At 39.9% G+C, this 19,794-nt stretch overlaps 1 protein-coding gene across 3 annotated transcripts; it reads right to left on the reverse strand.

Annotated features, from left to right (window-relative positions):
* Window positions 1-10,179: 10,179 nt before the first annotated feature.
* On the reverse strand, window positions 10,180-17,997 carry si:dkey-202l22.6 (interferon-induced very large GTPase 1). Of its 3 annotated transcripts, XM_053422570.1 has the most exons (4): window positions 17,804-17,997; window positions 16,225-16,366; window positions 10,876-15,829; window positions 10,180-10,729 (listed from the first exon to the last, which is right to left on the reverse strand). In XM_053422570.1, the coding sequence occupies exons 2-4, from the start codon at window positions 16,265-16,267 to the stop codon at window positions 10,588-10,590; spliced, it is 5,139 nt and encodes a 1,712-aa protein (XP_053278545.1). In that variant the 5' UTR covers window positions 16,268-16,366; window positions 17,804-17,997; the 3' UTR covers window positions 10,180-10,587. The 3 variants fall into 3 exon arrangements, with proteins under 3 accessions (XP_053278545.1, XP_053278547.1, XP_053278548.1); XM_053422572.1 differs by lacking the exons at window positions 16,225-16,366; window positions 17,804-17,997 and having other exon boundaries at window positions 10,876-15,210; window positions 15,342-15,483; XM_053422573.1 differs by lacking the exons at window positions 16,225-16,366; window positions 17,804-17,997 and having other exon boundaries at window positions 10,876-15,210; window positions 15,333-15,475.
* Between the last annotated feature and the right edge of the window lie 1,797 nt (window positions 17,998-19,794).

Below are 19,794 nucleotides of genomic sequence, written 5' to 3' on the forward strand. Positions count from 1 at the left end.
TTTAAACCAGAGGGAGTTGAAAAGGCAGAAGCGTTCAGGAGACCTTCAGCTGCCGGTCTTAGAGATAAATGGCAGAGTACATTAACACAGGTTTGGGTTGTCTCACAAGCACAACACGGTCAAACGTTTTGTCCTTAAACCACCGGTACTTGTTTGTCTTTTCCAACATCTTAATGTCAGATATTTGACATGTGTGTGTATTTGTATGCACCATGTTCTAAAACAATGACTGTCCCACTGGACTGAGTCTTAATAACAGTTATTGATGCATGAAATATGCTTTTAGTCAGTCAGTCATCGAGGCTCAGTTGACATTTATTAAACCTTGTTATTAGTGTGTCACCGTTACCACTGTAATTACTTCTTTGAATTTGACATAGAGGTATATTAATCCTATACAAATATTTGCTTGAGAGTGTATGTGCATGCAAATGTGTGTGTGTGTGTGTGTGTGCGTGTGTGTGTGTGTGTGTGCGCACGTGTATACAGTGAACTTATATCCTCGTATTGGTTTTGTCCTAAAGGCATCAGGTCTCTTTCCTGAGACCCACATTCTGAACAACCACGGCTAAACCCATTGTTGATGGATTCCAAATGCACTCAGGCCTACAGAGGTGCGGGAAGTGTTCAGATATGTTACTTCTACAATCAATGTGTTAACATTTAAATGCATGAACCTACAGAGACACATCACCTAAACCGTGCTTCCACGCTCACTGACACATTATAGGCAGGAATGACGGGGCAATACTTGCGTTCAGAGCTGTACTTGTGTTTGTCAACCATCTTCTTGTTGATTTTCTTGATCAATGGCTAACTAAAAAATCAGCAACATATGTGTGCGTACCAGTATATTCAGCCATGGAAGTGATGGGAGATGCAGTGGGAGCCAAATGTAAATGTTTTAAGTGAAGACATGAAAAGAGTCAATGGGAATTTGAACTACTAACATGGATGATTAGAAAGCGTTAATGGTCAAGTCAAAGTATTGTGTAAAGCATCTTCTATCTCCTGTAGTTTATATTTTAATTTTATAGAAGATTATCAATTTGTTTTCAGATAACCAGTTGCAGTCTGTGTTTCAGCAAAAATTCTTCAGAAAACCCAGAAAAACTCAATATTTAAAACCATTATTTAAATCCACTATTTAATCCAAAGAAATGTACTAATGTGCTGAAGGACAATGAATTATTGAAGTTAAATAAAAAGTCAATGCAGCCGAGTCAGTCAATGGGTCCCACAGACAAATTAAGATTAAGATTAAGATACATTTATTTGTCCCAAACACATGCACAGACATGCAGAGGCACACTCATGCAGGTAAGGAGATTTAACCTCTGCTTTTGACCCATCTGGTGCAGGACACACAGAGCAGGGAGTGACCATGTACGGTGCCCGGGGAGCAGATGTTGGGGGAGTAAGGTGCCTTGCTCAGGGGCACTAGACAGGGTAGGGAGAATCCTCTTGGATTTTTGGACGGGTCGTCTTTTTGTTGTTTCTCCGTGGAGTCAAACCAGAGACGAACCAGAGACCTTTTCTGCCCATAGTCCAAGTTTCTGCCACTAATCCACCTGGAAACTTAAAAATATATGTGGGATAAGAAAAAATAAAAAGTTATGCCAAGAGTCCGATTTTTTGACGTCCAGTGCTGCGTGTGTGTACGTGCATCAAATTTCCTCCATTGAAGCTCCTTAAACAAACTGTAACCTCCGTCTTAGCTAGCTAGCTTGACGCACTTCTTTTAAATTGTTGGGATTTGGTGTCTAATGTATGAACCAAGGACAGACTGGGTAAGGTTCTCTCTTGTACGACAGACTACAACCACCAAGCAGAATAGCAATACAACATAAGTTCATCCCACACAAGCAAGTATACAAGCTGTAATATCACAATCCACACACACAAGCAGCTGTGTTTCATACACAAGCACACACACACACAAACCTGTATTACGCTGGTGCACATCTGCAAAAGGCAACTCATTTCAACTCATCCCTAAAATGTAATCAACTCTCACCAGGTGGCTCCACAAATAAGACAGCAAAAACTGCCCTTGAGGTCCAGTTGCAAATGCTGATATCATTTTAACATGGAGTGTGAATGACTGGCAGTGCAGATCAGTATTCTCCATGCTCAGAATAAAGTCTAACAAATATAAACTTATACTTCAGTGTCTGTCAATCTGACTCAGTTTGTGAATATGGATTTTTTTTAACCAATATCATCATATTGTGTGTGGTTTTAAAAGGAAACATCCAATTAAAGAGCTTTTGTTTGACCTTCGTTTGGATCAGACAGCCATGGAAATCTGAGTGGAGATACAGAGTGCTGCTCGAGGTCGTTCTCTGTAATGTCACCAGTGTATTCATTTGTCTATCATAAAGGGCTGAAATGAATTTACACCCTAGATGATGCTCAGTTTTTCGTTCTCTTACTGGCAAAGGCATCGCAGCGCACGTGAACTTCATAAGCATGTTTTGAATCAGTTAAATGTAATTTGTTATTTTGAATGTAGAGTAGGAAATGCTCAAGTTGCAATAATAGTTTTTTATTCAATGGTTGTTACATATTCCATTCAGATTAAAGACACACTAAGTAGTTTCACTGAGCTTGCGGATTCCAGGGGACAGCAGCCACATCTGTATGTGGGTAAATATTTCAATAGGCAGAGAGAGTAAACATACCCTGACACAGAATTATTATACAATTTTCGGAGAAGGCTGAAGTCCGTGCCAACTGATGACTGATGACCGTTGACTTCCCACCAAAGTAAGCAGGACATAGTTAGATTGTGTTTGAGACCTCAAATGGGTTCACGTGTTTGTGTTAGCTGAGGCACTATTTGCTCTTGCCTGGTATAACAATGGCCGGCTCGGGCATTTCTCATTTACCAGACGCATGGACTCGACAAAGAAACGTCTTATCACATTGGCCACGTTGAAAGGAGCTGTTACTTCCCATGCCACGGAACGGCACCACATGTTCTCAGTCATTTTCCAACTTAAAATCATGTGACATGACCGATGTTTTGTCCATGTCCTGAAATTTAAAATGTATGCTAGGAATTGTGGAAAGAATCTATTTTCAACAAATCACAATGTGTCTCATAGGGCTTTAACAAGGTGTGACATCCTCTACCCTAGACCCTGAGCATCAGTAAGGAAAAACTGCAACAAATACAAACCTTTAACAGGGAAAAATAATGTGGAAACCTCAGAGAGAGTGAGGGATCCCTCTCCCAGGACGGACAGAAGTGCAATAGATGCCACGTGTAATGGAGAACATCAGAAAACTTTATTTTTTTTTAATTATAGAAAGCAAAGCCAAAGAGTCATGATGGCCCCCTAATGGCTGGTTGCAGTCCCCCGCCTCCACTCAACCTCTGCCTCTAACTAATAAACTCCACCCCCGGATCACTCCTGCACAGACGTTGGGCTCCAAATGACATCCCTTGCAATAGTGCAGATGCGTCATCCTCCTTAATGTTCCATATGGTTTGGACTTGTTTTGCATCAGACCTGTCCTTCTGTGTTCCTTGCTTTTGTACTTCCTGTCTTTATCCTGTCTCCTGCTGCTGTGATTATCCGCCCGTCTCAGCCTAATGTCTTTTACCTATATTAAATTATCTCTGCATCTCTTGTGAATTTATCTCTGTGCTCCCAGTCCTGCCTTTCAGTTTATCTAGTCAGTGTTGACTCTGTTCTAATCAATCCTTTCCTTGTGACCTTGTGTCTCTGGAAGTTTATGTTTTGTTCATGTTCCCGAGTTTAATTGTCTGCATTCATGTTATCAGAGTCTGAATTTATTATATTGCTTTCTTGGATCCCTGCCATTTTGTACAGCAGCTTGTGATGGAAATTCATCTTGAGATTTGAAATAATGAAATTCTCAGTTGCCATTGAGGCTTTATACTAGTAAGCTCTGCAGAGTTTACACAACAAGCATGGGTGCTCAATATGGAACAACTGGCCGCAAGTTTACAAAAGCCAGTACTTATACAAAGAGGCGTTTCATAAGACATGATATGAAAAAAAGAAGACATGAAGACATGAGATCATCCTCTGTCTTACCTGCTGTGTCCTTTTGTCCGCGGTACCAGTTGGAAGAAAAACATCACCAAATAAGGGTTCCATCCTGTTTATCAAGGTCATGGCAGTGACACACCTAGTCAGGGTATTTCAACTACCTTGGACACTGATCATTGGAATTTTCAACAACACTCCCCCCTTTGATCATCAATAAAAATATGATACCTAACAAAAAAATGATCAAGAAACATCATAATCAACATCAAATACAAACATCAAATCATAGAAGAATATTGACGAGTCTGCAACCCTGGTACTTTGCATATGTACAGATTCACATCCACCATGGAGAGTTCTAGAACAATGCATGGCGATGAGGTCACAATAGGTAGCTGCTGCTGTTTTTGTGTAATGTAATTGAGTAAGCATTTAAAATGAAAATGGAAGGAAATCAGGTCAAACAAAATCATCTTCTCATTAACCATTATCAAAATGTAACATACTGTATTGATTGGCAAAAGTTACTCATATTAAAATGTAATAAAACGTTAAATGGCAACATATAGTATATCTAAGGTTGAAAACATCCAGTAAAACTTTGTAAAATGTATTATTTCTGATGTTTGATTTCGTATTTGAGAAATCATCTATACAGTCGTGAAAATCAGAATTTCAACATCTCACCAGATTTAAGATGACCAAAGAGAGGTCTTTGGATCCCTGTGAAGAAGGGCTAGAACCAAGGTCACTTCTGTCCTCTCGTCTCTTAAATGTTAGAGGTAGAGGCAGAAGATTTTTTTTTTTTTCTCTCCCGGGTGGCCAACCACCAAAGACCTCTAGGGTCCAGACGATCTTTCAAGGGATCCTGTTCGTGTCGCCAAGTTTGTGATGGAAATTAATCTTGAGATTTGAAATAAGAAATGATCAGACTGGAGTTGCCATTGAGTCTTTATAATAGTAAGCTCTGCACACTTTACACAACAAGCACGGGTGCTCAAAATGGAACAACTGGCCGCAAGTTCACAAAAGCCAGAACTTATACAAAGAAGCGTTTCATAAGACATGATATGAAAAAAAGAAGACATGAAATCATCCTCTGTCTTATCTGCTGTGTCCTTCCGTCTGTGATACCAGTTGCAAGAAAAACATCACCAAATAAGGGTTCCATCAAGGTCATGGCAGTGAGACACCTAGTCAGGGGATTTCAACTACCTTAGACACTGATCAGTGGAAATTTCCATAACACGCTTCACCTGCGTTGCCAGATGGGGAAATGTTGAAGCATCATACCAGAAGCTTAAACTTATCACAAAAGGATCAAATTCTCGTACATCATGGACATTTTGCCATTATCGATCGTAGAGAGGTCAAAATGATTGTGCAAATATGATAACTATCCTACATATGGCAACACTGGGACTCACTGTGGGCCTGTGTATTCAAGCAAACCTTCACCACACCTACACCTGGTTGCATTTGCTTTCCCGTTTCCAAAACCCCCTCATCACCACATTTCTGCTGAGAACTTTCCACAAGATCTGTTGTTGGATGAGTAATTTCCACTTTCAAAGCAGCTGTTGTTTTCGATTCGTTTCACTTTTGCCACGAAAATCTACAGTCAGGTACTTAAAACATGCAGCTGTATCTCAGGTTGGATCACTCCCACTCATCAGACCAAAAAGCTTAAAGCCATTTATCACAGCAGCTGTCTGGCTGGCTGCTTGCGGCGAGTCAGAAGTGAAAGTCTGTTACGGCTATATATACCTTTAGAAAAAAATGTGTCTGATATTGATGTTACCATTGAACCAATTTGAGGTGTCAGAGTGACAGACTAAAGTACATCAGAGTTATAGATCGGATAGAGATAAGTTGCTCCGTGGTCCGCAGAGTGAACTCTGAGCTGCCAGTGATGTATAAACAGCAGTATTTACTGCCTGCCTCAGTTTAACTGAAGACACTGGTGGCTGGAACATATCGCAAACTGCAAATCAAAGTGACAACCGATGAAATAAAACTGAAAAAAAATAAAAGAGAAACTGCCCTGCGAAAGCTTCGCTGCTTTCAATGTCACTGCTGTTGATGTCAGGCTGCCTAGAAACAGAAAAGGACGTTTTTGAAGTGCAGGTGACCTTTAAAGACTGACAGCTTGATGGACACTTGATGTAATTGGTGGTGGAATTTGCTTTAAAAACTGCCACTGCCTGAGAGCTATCGCTGAAGACTCTTCACGATAGCCACCATCAGGTCAGTTGTAGATTAATGACTAAATATTTCCAAAGAAGAATTATATTTACATAAATTCTTCTTTAACTGGATTACCTAAAGCAAATCAACCTCAGGAATGAACTATCTTTGATGAAAAAACATAATGCAGACTTCTCCGGAAAAGGACATTGAGTGGTGCATGGGAGTTTTAATAGTTTGAAGCACTTTTCAATGACTCAATCATTGTTCTATAGGAGGCTGAATAAGTGCTGATCCATCTACTCCATCTGTTGGAAATCCAGTTGGCCTCTTGTTTTTTTTTTACTGATGTTTTTCTCTAACATTGGCTCCACTTACTCTTAAAAGCATTTCTCCTCATATATGACCTTTAAAACTGACATTTTAGCTTGACGCTGAAAATGAAAAATAAGAAACTACCGCAGATGAAAATCAGATCATCGTAGATTTCTCTAATAACAGTATTTCAAGGCCAGACTTCACCACTTAACTATGAAAGGTATGAGCAATAATGGACTTTAATCTTTGATTCAATAGATAAAACCATGATCAGTATGGACAGACACACACAGTTTAAGTGAGCGCCCTGCCAGGCCCCTTGATTTGCCTGCATGTTTGACCTTCCCTTTAGCAGATATAAACCTGATTGTTGATTTCTTCTAAAACAGTTAACCGGAAATATGACACTGACACGTATACAGACATAAACAGTGTGTATTTGTGAATTATACCACAGTGTTGACCACCTCTGATTCACTGTATAAGAGTATCGAGTGTCTTTCACAGTGAAGCAGTTGCATCAACTTGTACTTTCCTTTCATTTTTTGCACATTATCTGATAGAGACGCATTGTGGTGGATTTTTGACCCAGAAACTCTCTGTAACACATTATTTTTTCAATCATTATTTTATGCCACCGTGGGCCCATTTTGGCTTTTGCAATTTTTATGTTTTGATAATTTAACAATTTTCCACGTTACATGCTTCAACTCTGAGGTCCTGGCTATAAAAATTATATTTTTTACTGTTAAATATCATATTGAACAGCCTTATTAAATTGGTGAAATACATGTGATTAAAAGTGTTTTGAAGCAGTTAATAGATTTACAGTTTTAGGGAACTGACACTTCTGTCCTGAAGGTGCTGATTGTTGATAAAAGTAAAATTTCTATGTCATATTTCAGAAAAAGATACAAAGTGTGACTTGAGGGGGTTCATTTGAGTCAATTGAGCTAAATTACCCACAATAATTACTTTAATTCAATAAAAATTAAGTATAAGGTGCAGATCGATGTACAATAAGTAGTAGAACTAATTTGGGAATTTCCAGCTTGATTAATAAGTTTGAGTGGAAAATCCCTTTGTCCCGTGCTCCTTGGCCAGCAGGAGTTTGAGTTAATTTGAGAATGGGTAGATGAACAAAATTCTCTGTTTTTATGAGATATTTATCTCGGCAATTCCGGCAAGTTTTCATAAAAAAATGAGTGATAATAACCTCTGATTTTCTGAGATAACCCCCCTCCTAATAGATAGATATTCTTTTTTGTGAAAACTTATAATCGAATTTCCGAGATAATTATCTATTTAAGTGAATCCAATATGCTTCCATAGATAAGCTATCGAATTCTTTAATAGAGATTCCGATGAAGGTGACAAATATTGACTAATCCATATTTAGTTGTCCAACTATTGGATTCAGTTATGGTGACTTAATCTTAATTGAGTTCTCATCTACAGCTCCTTTTGTGTTAACTTTTGATTAATCATTATGGGTCAGAAGGGGGCCGACACAGCTGCTATGGGATTTAAGTGGGTGACTGCTTTAATAGAAGCGCAGAGAAGCCTGTAAGACTGGAACTTTGCTTCCTGGTTTCAATCTATTTGTTATGTTTAGGGCTTGAATCCAACACATTTATTGATATGAAAGCCACTCGTCCAAAGTCCAATGAAAGCCTCCTCCTCTCTCTCTAAGACCAGGTTTTCCACAGAGAGTTTACCAGGTACCTGAGCTCATATTGTTTACTGGACACCACCAGGACACCCCGACCTCTCATTGATTTTGGCTTCTTGTGGATTTGTCAGGCAACAGGCAGAGCTTTCGGATTCATCGACTTTTCCAGGTGTGATAGAATAGACCTATTGTCATGATGGTCTGTAAACCTGCTGCTCATGGTTTGCTTCCATGCTAGAGTGTTAACCTTTGTTACCCTGGTGTAATTTGCACTGTTGCCAATATATTACAATCAGAGTTGATTGATTTAACCTCGAATTGGAGGTCAGCACAGGGATATTTGCAAGTGTGTGTGTGTTCCTGTACTAATTGCTTTGTGAGGACCATTTCAAGCATCGACCCTACAGAGTAACGACATTTTGGGAAAGTGAGGACATATTGGCCGGTCCTCACTTCTTTAAAGGACTGTTTTAGGGTTTAGATTTGATTTTAGGGTTAGAGTTAGGCATTTAGTTTGAATGGTTAGGGTAAGCCGCTAGGGAAGCCATTATGCCAATGAGTGTCCTCACTAAGATAGAAGTACAAACATGTGTGTGTGTGAGTGTGCGTAAGAAAGAGACTATGTCAGTTTATACAGTATGAGTTTCACAGTCTTGTGTATTTCAGTGTAATAAATTATGATGACAATCGTAATGCAGTAAAGTCTTGTTAACCAAGCTAATTTGAGTGTCACTGTACATTCATAGTTGTCTCCAACAGACATGATACTAAATATATATGTAGTTTGTGGTTGGATTCATGATATTCACACGGGGATAAATGACACAATGTAAAAGAATTGCAGAGAGAAAGATAGAGATAAAAGACACAGTGCACTGTGCAGCACAAAATATAAAGAATATGTTACTTGTATTTTATTCAAACAAGTGTTGTGTTGAGACAAAGACATGCTCTCAAGTGATATACACTGTGGAGGAGAGTTAACTTGGAATAAGTAGCCTTCACACATACCCTGAGATCATTGTGGTCACATGGTTGTTCAAAATCAAAGCTAAAAGGAGGTGACCTCTGCTGTCAGACTGACCTGTCTGAAGAGATCTGTCAGTCGAGCTGATGTGAGCCACTGTCAGTTTATTTGAAGTAAATATCTTCCAAAGGGAATGATAGATATTTATTTGTTTTGCTATTTGACTATGTAAACAATTCAATTTTTTTTATAAAGTTGGGCCAAAAATAAACCATTACTCGGTTAACAAAAATATCTGTCATATTTTGTGCCCACCCAACAATACAGCTTGGACACTAATTTCAACAATGAAGACTAACTGTGCTATGAATCAAATTATGACAATGTATGACGAGTCAGCAGAAGCAAGCTGAAGCCGTAGCTTTAGAAGCAGCCAGTCATTGTGTAAAAAGGCATCTGCAAGTAGATGGAAAGAAAAATGAATTAATGGATGGATTGATTTATAAATTACAGTGAGGGTTAACAAGTCAGTCCCCGCTCTTACATTTCAGCCCGGAGCTCTCGGAGATTGCTGAATCCTACATTGCCCTCTGGTGGATTTCACTCTTTAGAGCTTTTATTGCACAGTTCATCACATCGATAGGAGGATCCTGTCTGTGCTCACTCATGACACCGACAATTGTCACATTTATAATGGCAAGTGTTTTAATGCTATAATGTGATGCAGAGACATTGCATTTGTAAAACTTTGTATGGTACCACTAAATAAGATGAATTATTTCAAGAAAAACTTTCTGTGACTGTGTGATGCACATGATCCCACATTCTGTTCTTCTGGTTTATCCTCTAATGCTATACTGATGTCAGCTTTATTGGCAATTTTTTTAAAATTTAAAATACAGAATATAATGTTTAATATGGTAATCTGCAGGTAATTTAAATTCTATTACAACACAATGTGGTATTAATTGTGGGGCTTATTCTAGTAGACTTGACAGTTTGTATTTAAATGAAGCAAAGACAGTTATTTATTTCTGTTGTCATCATAAAACTTTCACATAAAAAAACCCTCATCAGAGTGAAGATCCAGCATCATAACTTGTTTAAATAACAAAGGTTTCAAAGCATAACAAATATTTTCCTATCTTCAACATTCAGAATATATTTAAAAAGAATGTTTTCAGAAACATTACATTCTCCTTAATTTAATGAAAAAGATAAATGGCAAACAAGTCAGTTATCATCGTGAATGTTTAAAAAAAACGGTTCATGTGATCAATTTTCTGTCCATCACCACCATCACCACCATCAACAACTCTGACAACTGAAAGACTTCTCAACAAATATCCAATCTGAACTCGATCGACAAAATGTAATGTTACAATAAAGAAGGCGCAAAGCAGAGGGCAGGTCTTCCATCAGTACTTTTTATTGAGGAATGCTTCCCTCAGACTGTGTAGAGCCTCCTCTTCTGTGATCATCTTCCACTCCTCTGGGATATTTGCTGGCTCCCTCTCATATTCCTTTGCAAACTTTTCATTGTACCTCACCAACACATACCTGCAAATGAAATTATATTTAGCTCATCTGATATATATATATATATATATATATATATACTGGTACATTAAAAACAGATGATGTGACATTAACAATTTACTACGGTATTTACCATTATTATAATGATTTCCAAAAATACATGTTACCTCCAGTAAGCTGTTGGCATCTGAGTGTCTGGGTCCTCAGGGTAGATGTTCCAGTCTGGGCAGAGGGAGAGGAGGTCATTGCATGCCACCGATGGATTCTGTGTGTCCTCGTTCTGGCCTGGGATACTCAGAATCACGCTTTCAGGACGACAAGACACAGAGGGCAGCAAGTCTTTGGGTCTGTGGAGCAGAGCACTGTGAACTTCATGCCCTTTTTCCTGCACCTCGCAGGGGGCGCTGCAGAGAGGACATTGCTTTTCACAGCCTCTCACTCTGTCCAGCAGGGAGTAATGGGGCTGAATTGGAAGGCAATGAAGAAGTTGGGTGACATCCACAGTTTGGCAGAATTCCTGAGCAAGCTCCAATCGCATCGCAGCCAGTAACTCCATTAAACATGTGACGAAACGATCCCATTCTGTGGTGATACTGAAGAGGGGTCCGTCCAGAGAGACCCTGGTGACCTGCACATTTCCGTCACTCTCTAAAATGAGGCACACTCTCTCCAGCAGGGGCTTTGTATCACTCAGGACTCCATTTGTACCTTCCGCTGTTTCGCTCACCGCTGCTGCAACCTTTCCCACAATTTCTCCGAGCCTCTGTTGCCTCCATTTGTCCGAGTTGGGTGATTCAGAGAGATGAGCCACCACTGTCTCCTGGATCTTGCTCAGTCTGAAGCTGTCACAGGAAAGCAGGTACTCCAGAAAGCTTTCAAAGCGGTCTTCATGAATCAGCTGTTCAAGCAAGTGTTGGCTGAAGGCACATGAGGACTGATACTGCTGCTCTTTAGCTTGAATTTCTTCTACAATGCGCAACCCCAGTGGTCTGTAGATATAGTCCAACACTGTCGGTTTGATAATCATGGAGGTGAACGCTTGGGCCACCCTCTGGCACTGATCTCTCTTCCTGAACCGGTAGATAAACTTTGGCAAGTATGAACTCTTAGTCGCAGTGATAAATGTCAAAAGCTCTGTGTCTTTGGCAAAGCGGTCGTGCACTTTCTGGAAGTCTTGGCATGCTAATCTACAGAGATACACTTTCAGATCCACTTCAAAAGCGGATTTTATCGCCATACATTTTTCCTTCAGAGCTTTTTCAACGCTCACTAACATTTCTGTTATGTAGCTGTCAGAAAAATCTGCTGGTAAGAGAGATTTTTCTGCTACAAAATGATTGTATTCTTTTATCACGCTGCAGGCTACCTGTTGAGCTTCTACCCTCTGTTGTCTGTTGTTGTCCTCAAACATGTGCTTTAATCTGCTGCGGTATCCAAAGTGCTCATCATAAACTTGGAAGCTGGAGGTCTCGTTCTGGCCAATGCCTTCAATTTTTAGTATGTGTTTCAGGAGACCCCGGCTGATCAGATTCAGTCTCAGAACTTCTGTCACTCTAGCAGTTATATCATCTGTCTCTGAAGGCCTGAAGTCAAAGCTGGACAGTAGATTGCTCCACACACCCTCAAAATCCTCTTCTAGCTGTTCATCTTGAAGAAGGAGTTTGGTTGAAATGCTGTTCTCTACCAGTGCTCGTAGCTTGGACTCTTGTTCTTTTTCCAGTACCGTCTCAAATTTCTTCACCTGTATGGAAGAGCAATGGCTCTCCCCGACTGTCGCCAACCTTTGTGTTATCTCTTCAGTTACTCTCTCCTGGAGGTCAACCATATTGCTCATAAGGATTGGCTTGAATGTTTCAGTTCTCTCTTTCAAAACATCATCTTTCGTCAAATAGGCCTCAGCTTGTGACCTTAGTTTGTCCACCTCTGTTTTGACCTCGACTCGGCCTTCGGCCTTCAACTCATTCAGAAGGTTATTTTGGATTCCAGCATCAAGAGCCTTTTCTTTTGTGGCAAAGATTTTCTTTCCTGCCCCCATAATCCAGCTTTGCATGTGCTCCAGGAAGCTAGTCTCCCACTGGGAAAACTTTGTGCACAATAGAGAGAAGGCTAAAGCTATTTCAGTATTTTGCAAACCAATGGAGAAGGATTCTTCTTTTACCGCATCCCAGATTGCAGACAATTTAATCATAAATTCTGACAGACCTGTGGCTGTAGATTTCTTCAATGCCCCAAAGAGGTTTTTCTTAAGCACTAACACAGCCTCACTGTACTGTGTCTCGACTGGTTCAGAGAGGGACACATTGGACCATGGCCCTTGGACACAGGTGATACAGCATATGTTCTTTGTATTTGGCTGTTCAGCAATAAGAGTTCCTCTGTCCCCAGTCTCAGTCTGAAGCATCTCAGAAACACGCTTTAACTGTGATGCTTGTAATAGGGTGTTTATTCCTTCGTCCTGGACTAGAAGTTGGCAGTTGGGCATGGAGCCACATTCTTTTACGCGTAGAAGAGCATTGACTATGAAAGCGATGTCCGTTTCCAACTCGGAACTTGCATCTGAAGCGATATTTTGGATCAAAACATTGCTCAATCCCGCGGCAACAGTGGCCATCTCATGATCATGGATCTTGGTTTTGTTGTCTTGAGAGGCCGGGCAGAGACCCTCTACATCAATAAGCAAAAGAAAATCACACTCCATGTCCATTCTAAGGGCATCAGGGAGACGAAGAGCACCCATGTAGACCCCTCTTGTTGATCTTTTGCCTCCTTCAGGGAATTTCACCCCAAATACTGAAGAAAGAACCTCAGCATTCCTTGCATGATGTACTCCCAGATTAGTCAGCACTCTGGTTTTACATTGTTCTTGAGGGAGGCGCCGTTTGAGCTCTGCAAAGATGCTGCCCAGCCAGCGGGTGGGAATGTTGGAAGCATCTCCATCCATTAGTTCAAGTGGAACGCCGTAAAAAAGCAGGTCTACAGCTAAGCTGGGAAGACGCGACACTTTCTGGTTCCTACTGCTGCGGCTGTTGTGTGTCAGCTCAAAGATTAGTCCCATCTCACGCAAAAAGTGCTCAAGACCCAGTGAGAAGGGATCAGGTTCAAAAGTCTGCAAACACCAGGCTAACTGAGGCTCAACGGAAACATCTGGGCTCATTTGTTGTTTCGTAGAAGAATATGAATCTGGTGTTGCTGGTCTCAATTCTGGTTCATATTGTGGTGTCCCATGGCAGCTCAAGGCTCCATTTTCTCGCGACTCCAAATGACAGTTTTGGTTCTCAAGGACTGAATCTGAAATTTGTTCGTCAAAACTATGTGACGTTGAGACTATTTGTCCACCTTGAATTTCTTTCCCATTGGATATCAAATCGAACTGTTCCTCCTTGATTGGGTCAAGTCTGGACACTGAGTGGGGTTCTATATCTCCATATGAAGACAAGTCTTGGCCATTGTCACATGGTTGGTCAGAAACTTGCAATTCAACATCTACCGGCTGCTCTTCACTGTCCTCCTCTTCAAATGTTGACTCTGAACAGAAACTGTCGCTGTCCTCTAGATCGCCATCGGCTCCATGTGTGAGGTAATCCGAATATTCAAGCATGCCATTATTCTTATCTGTCTGCAGATTTGTGGATGGATCTTGTTGAATGTTTTGCTTTTCCGTTTGCTTTGACTGAAGCCTCAGTTCCATCCACTTTAAGAAATAAGTCCTCTCCACTTTATCTATTGTGAAAAGTGCATCGGTAAAAGTCTTCATCGCTGAGGTTATTTTGTAGTTTTTCAACTCAGCCAAGATGTCTCTCTTTTCGTTTTGAAGTTGGGGGTCATTTTGTTTTCCTTCTTTTCTCTGTTTACTCTCCATCTTTTCCATTTCTGCCAGTTTACTCCACCAAGGCCCCTGTAAAGGAAGCTGTTTCTCCCTGAATTGAGCAGATCCCTCTTCCAAACCTTCCAATACTTTCTCCACTTTGGCCATTGCCTTTTTACAGACCGTCCCTTCATCCACATTAAGGCCTAGCTCCACAGCTAAATCTGCTGCTGCCTCTAATGTAACAAGTTTCAGTTTATCTGGTAACAGATCTTTCAGGATGACATTGATCCTGTCAGCCAGTTCCTCCTCACTCAAACCTTCCCCTTGCAGCACTGAACCTTCAGGTAGCCCCATGTCTTGTTCAAGATTTACTCCAACAAACCCCACAACGCTGTGCTCATTTTTCTCAGTGTCTGAAATGTCAATCAGTATGAGCTTGCTTGCCATATCTCTGCAGGAAGCAAGAAGTTGTTTATCTTTCTCCTTAAGATTCCCACAGAAAACAATCATAGCAGAAGAAGCTTGACATAGCAGGTTCAGGCATCCCTCATGCTTGCTGGCCTCACCACGAAGGTTAGAGATGGCGACAGGGACAGGGAATCCATCTCTGGCAGTGTCTCCTGTCGGTAGATGCCATCCAATCTCCAGCAGGCCATTGGACAGTGTCCGAGGCAGCTGACCTCCATCCATTCCCCTGTGTAGAAATGTGTCATTGCAAGATTTGGGTCCACTTATGATGTGGTTGAGCACCTTTGACTTGGAGACATTACAGTGGCCAAGCTTCACGCAAGAAAGGATCGGCATATATGTACTTGCCAAATTCACCTCTTGGAGCTTCCCGTTTTTTCCCAGCAAATGGCTCACAACACCTCTCAAAGGCCATAGAAGGAAGCGGCTGGCTTCTTCTGGATCTACACTTGGCAGGACCAGGGGTACAGCAAACTGGCACTGCACCATGTGCACAGTCATCTCCTGCTGAAGGAAGGGATTGGCAGACATAAAGACGGCTGAAACTAGATCAAGGGGGTTGATGGCACACTGGCTTTCTCCTCCATTTAAGGTCTCAGGTGATGTATCTAAAGAAGTCAGAGCATCGCTTGAAGGTTTGCAGCAAGGACTCCTTGCATCTTGGCTGAGCAACCACAGACGTCTGAGGAAAGCACTTGGCAGATCTTTGAAGGCTAGGGGAGCTTTGTTCTCCAGATTCCAAGTGTTGATGTCCAGCATAGAAGCTGGATCCAGTGGTGCATTCCAGAAGACATCTAGGCCCAAGTTATGTAGAAGTTCTGCCTGGGCATTGTCTTTTGGAGGTTCTAGTTAGAAAACAACACAACAATACTTTAACCAGTGGTTTTGCTACATTATTTATCTTAAATATTTATATAGTTTTATCTAGTTGTAAAATTGTCTAGGTTTACCTAGATACAGCTAAAGCCATTGAACAAAAGAGTTGTACGTTTTTTCCTGTTATTATTCCGGTTAGGCCGGGGTTATTATGGGTTTATCTTATATATTACTCCATTAAACACTGTAATCTAGAGAAAGTACAAGAGGAAATCTTTTGAAATAGTTCATTAAAACAGTAGTCACTCTATTTTACTAAAAATAAGAAGAAGATATTCAAAATAATTGTTTTGCTTTTTTCAAATGAAACACATTTCCAAAATGGAAAAAAATAAGAAAATAAAGGAAAGTTAGATAAACTTACTTCTCCTCTTGCTGCTCAGCCTCTTAGGAAACTTTACTGACATGGTGAATCCAGCGGAGTGTCTCCCGTCTCTGTACTAAATGAGTTGTGTTTTTTCTGTCGTCAACCACATCCCTTAATGTGTGGTTTGCTGACTGGAAACCTGTGATTAAAATGTGTAGCATAAACATTAGTGGCATTCCCAAGGAAACACAACACAGTCAAAAGTACCAGCAATTTTCTCTGGGCCTAAAACCACTAAAACCACATGTTTTAAAGCTGATAACCTATTTTTTCCTCATTACAGTTAATGAGAATAAGGTGCTTGTTTCTCAGGGGACCATTCACTGTGGAAAGTACAGAAGCTACTGGTTTGTCCTGAAATGTCTCCCTGATGCAAGATTGTCTGCTTTTTGCAGCAATGGCTGATCGACTCGGCTGAACATAAAATATTAATATAAGGGCCTCTCCTCCATTAGGAGACTGTCGGAAAGATGGAGCACCACACAGATAGTTCAGCTATGTGATTATCTTGAGGTTTTACCGGTTCACGGCCTTAAGCTCTCAGCTCTTTAGATCAGTTTTAAGTTTGGCTTCTTTCCAATAGTGAGCAGTGCTTATAACTAATTGCTTAAAAAGAGGAAAGGGACATTACAGATATGCATTTAGAAAAAGTTAGAAATTTGGATAGTGATCACTTATAGATTTTTTGGCTAATATCATACGTAGAGATAATTTTGGTCCAGGTGTGTACAGGTGTTAATATTTAGAAGAGCTCAGGGTGAAACATCATTTTGGATCATGTTCAGTGTGTAATGACTTGTTGTCCTGTGTTTTTAGCTGATTTTACTCAAATGTTTTCTATATTATGTTACTGCTACATTTACGTGATTAGTTCTTCCTTTCTGTTTAGAGTTAAATGTCAAATGATAGAAATGTGAATAAAAAGATGAATGTGATCTGAATAATGTTTTCATTTGTGTTATTCATGAAGTAAAAATAGATTAACACCAAGTGATAATGATAATCTTAATAATATTTAGTTATCCTGTTTTTGAATCACTTTATTATTAGTAGATTGTCAAGACAAGTTTAGCGATATGAGCAGAAATGATTCAATAATTAATATCCACATTCTAAAATAGGGAGTAATTATTGCATACTTATTCGTAAATTCACCTAGTAAAGTATATTCATAGTTTGTCCTTAACTTATAACTATTGAATAATATTGTCCTTCGTTTGAGGTATTAGGAACTTGTTAGATGTAATACTATAAATGCATCCTGAGGTATTCCTTCTTCTCAGTACTTTATATTATTAGGAGAGCAAATTTGAAATGTGGATTTTTTGCATTTAGCCTTACTGAATTATTTTCCAAAACCTGTCTTGAAGGTACAACATTATCTGATGTGCACACAACCATTTAGCCATTTTGATTAAAAAAATATATATCTCCACATAAAAGTGAATATGATGCTGTTTCACATATCATTTCTAAGAAAGAAAAAACAGTAATGCTTTCAGAGCAAATATATTCTGGTATTACTGCAACAGTTTTCTTTAAAATATACATTTTTCAAAAATCACAACGTTCTTACCTGTGTCTGCTGATGGCTTGTTAAACAAAGTGAGAATCCTTCCCTTGTGATCTGTAACCAGCAGGCGTTGTCTCTTTGAGCTCTTATACCCTTCGTCCTGTGATAAGAAACATTCCAGTGCTTCAATCTTATCCCATATGAACAAAGTGAACATCAGTGACCTGCTCTCAGACTCAGCACAGAGCAGGAAACACGCAAGCATGACAGACAGACGGACACTAACAAGTCACAGTCGTGATTATGTACAAATACTTCAGATTATAATCTTGACTTTGAAACTTGATAACACTGGGCAGCGGCAGCCACTCGCTGTGAAACGTATTAGTGAAATCTATTCACCAGTAAAATGAGCTGGTCTCCAAGGCTCCAGAAGATGACGCACACGAACCTACAGTCATGTGAGAGCTCTTCGATATCAGTCTGTGTGATTATTACGGATAAAATGCAAACTGACCCAAATTTTTCTTCCTAGGAACCCCTTTGATAGAAAATGTTGGTTTGTTCTAAGTTACTTGAAAGCAGGTTCAGATAGCTGTCAGGATAGAGTAGACAAATGTTATAGAAAATGAAATTCAAGTGAGAGATCTTGATGCAATGATGAAATAATATCCTGGACGTACTTGTCCTTCTTATCCCCAAAGAAATTTGTATGCAGTCAGCCATTATACACGTATACATCTTCAAACACGTGTGCTTATTTGATCTGCACATTTGGAGTTCAGACAGATTTAACTGGAAATGCTACTTTCTCATTAATAAATGCAAGTTTCATATCTAGTTCTTTGTATAGTTTTATGCAATTATTTTAATGGAATTAAGATTTTACATCTAAAAGCATACAGCCAACTTGATTCTCAGTGAAAGAAAGAACAGTTCTACTCTTCATTTAGCCAATTATATATGTTGGTAGTTTCCAATAGAGGGACTATTTCTAAAGGGTTGTAACTAAAGCTTTATGAATTATAAAGGAAGCTTTAAAGATAAGATGCTCACACGGCATTTTGTGAGTCCAAGTGAACCTTTGTACAAAATGAGGGAATTCCCTGCAGGGGATCCTGAGATAGTGCGGTGACAAGACATGAAAACATGTTTTGTAAGATCACAATAACCTTGGCTTTGACCTTTGACCTTCGACCACCAAAACCAAATGAGTTCATCTTAATGTCCAACTGAGCTTTATACCAAATTTGAAGAAATTCCCTTCAAGACTGGGATTGACGGACGGACGGATGGATGGACAACCTAAAAATGAAATGCTTCTGGCCACTGGCTGGCATAACACATGTATAAGTTGATGAGTAACATAAATAATAGAAAGTAAAATAAGCAGGTAAATGATTTATAAACATTATTCACTTCATTAGGTTCAACTTATAAATAATTCACAAAAGGCTCCATAATAAAGAATTGACATTAAGGTTGATTCTCTTTGGTCAATCCAACATGTCCAAATAAAACCTGGTAAGGTGAAAGCACACCTGAGGGATAAGTGTTGTGCGGAGAAAAGATTACAGCTTCTCTATTCCTGTCCTTCAAAGCTCATTAGCTGTCTTACCCTCGTGTGTCAGAGACTGAGAGAGTGAAGTGTGTGTACTTGGCCGTGCATGTCTGTGAGTGTGTGCCTGTGCATGTTTGTGAGTGTGTGTCTGTGTACCTGAGGCAACCAGTGTGGGTGGGCATCCTCTGCACTGTGTGTTCGACTTCTCTTCACCTGGGCAGCGCTGGTTTCATTCCTGACTGTGTGGACTTATCTTTCCTTCGGCTGGACTGAGGAGAGCAATCGAAAACTTTAAGGATTAATAAGAGACAGGAGAGGAACGGTGGGCAAGATGTTGGTCACCATGCTAACAGCCATGTACATGGTGGTCAGAGTCGTAGAATCGGTAAGATGTCAGCAAGGAGCTCAAATAACAACATCAAGGAATATCACTATCAGAATTGATTATTGCTATTATGGAAAATTTGATTTAATAATTATCATCTGTGTTATA

The sequence above is a fragment of the Pleuronectes platessa genome, chromosome 5 (genome assembly GCF_947347685.1).
Source record: "Pleuronectes platessa chromosome 5, fPlePla1.1, whole genome shotgun sequence".
In the NCBI taxonomy this organism is placed as follows: Eukaryota; Metazoa; Chordata; class Actinopteri; order Pleuronectiformes; family Pleuronectidae; genus Pleuronectes; species Pleuronectes platessa.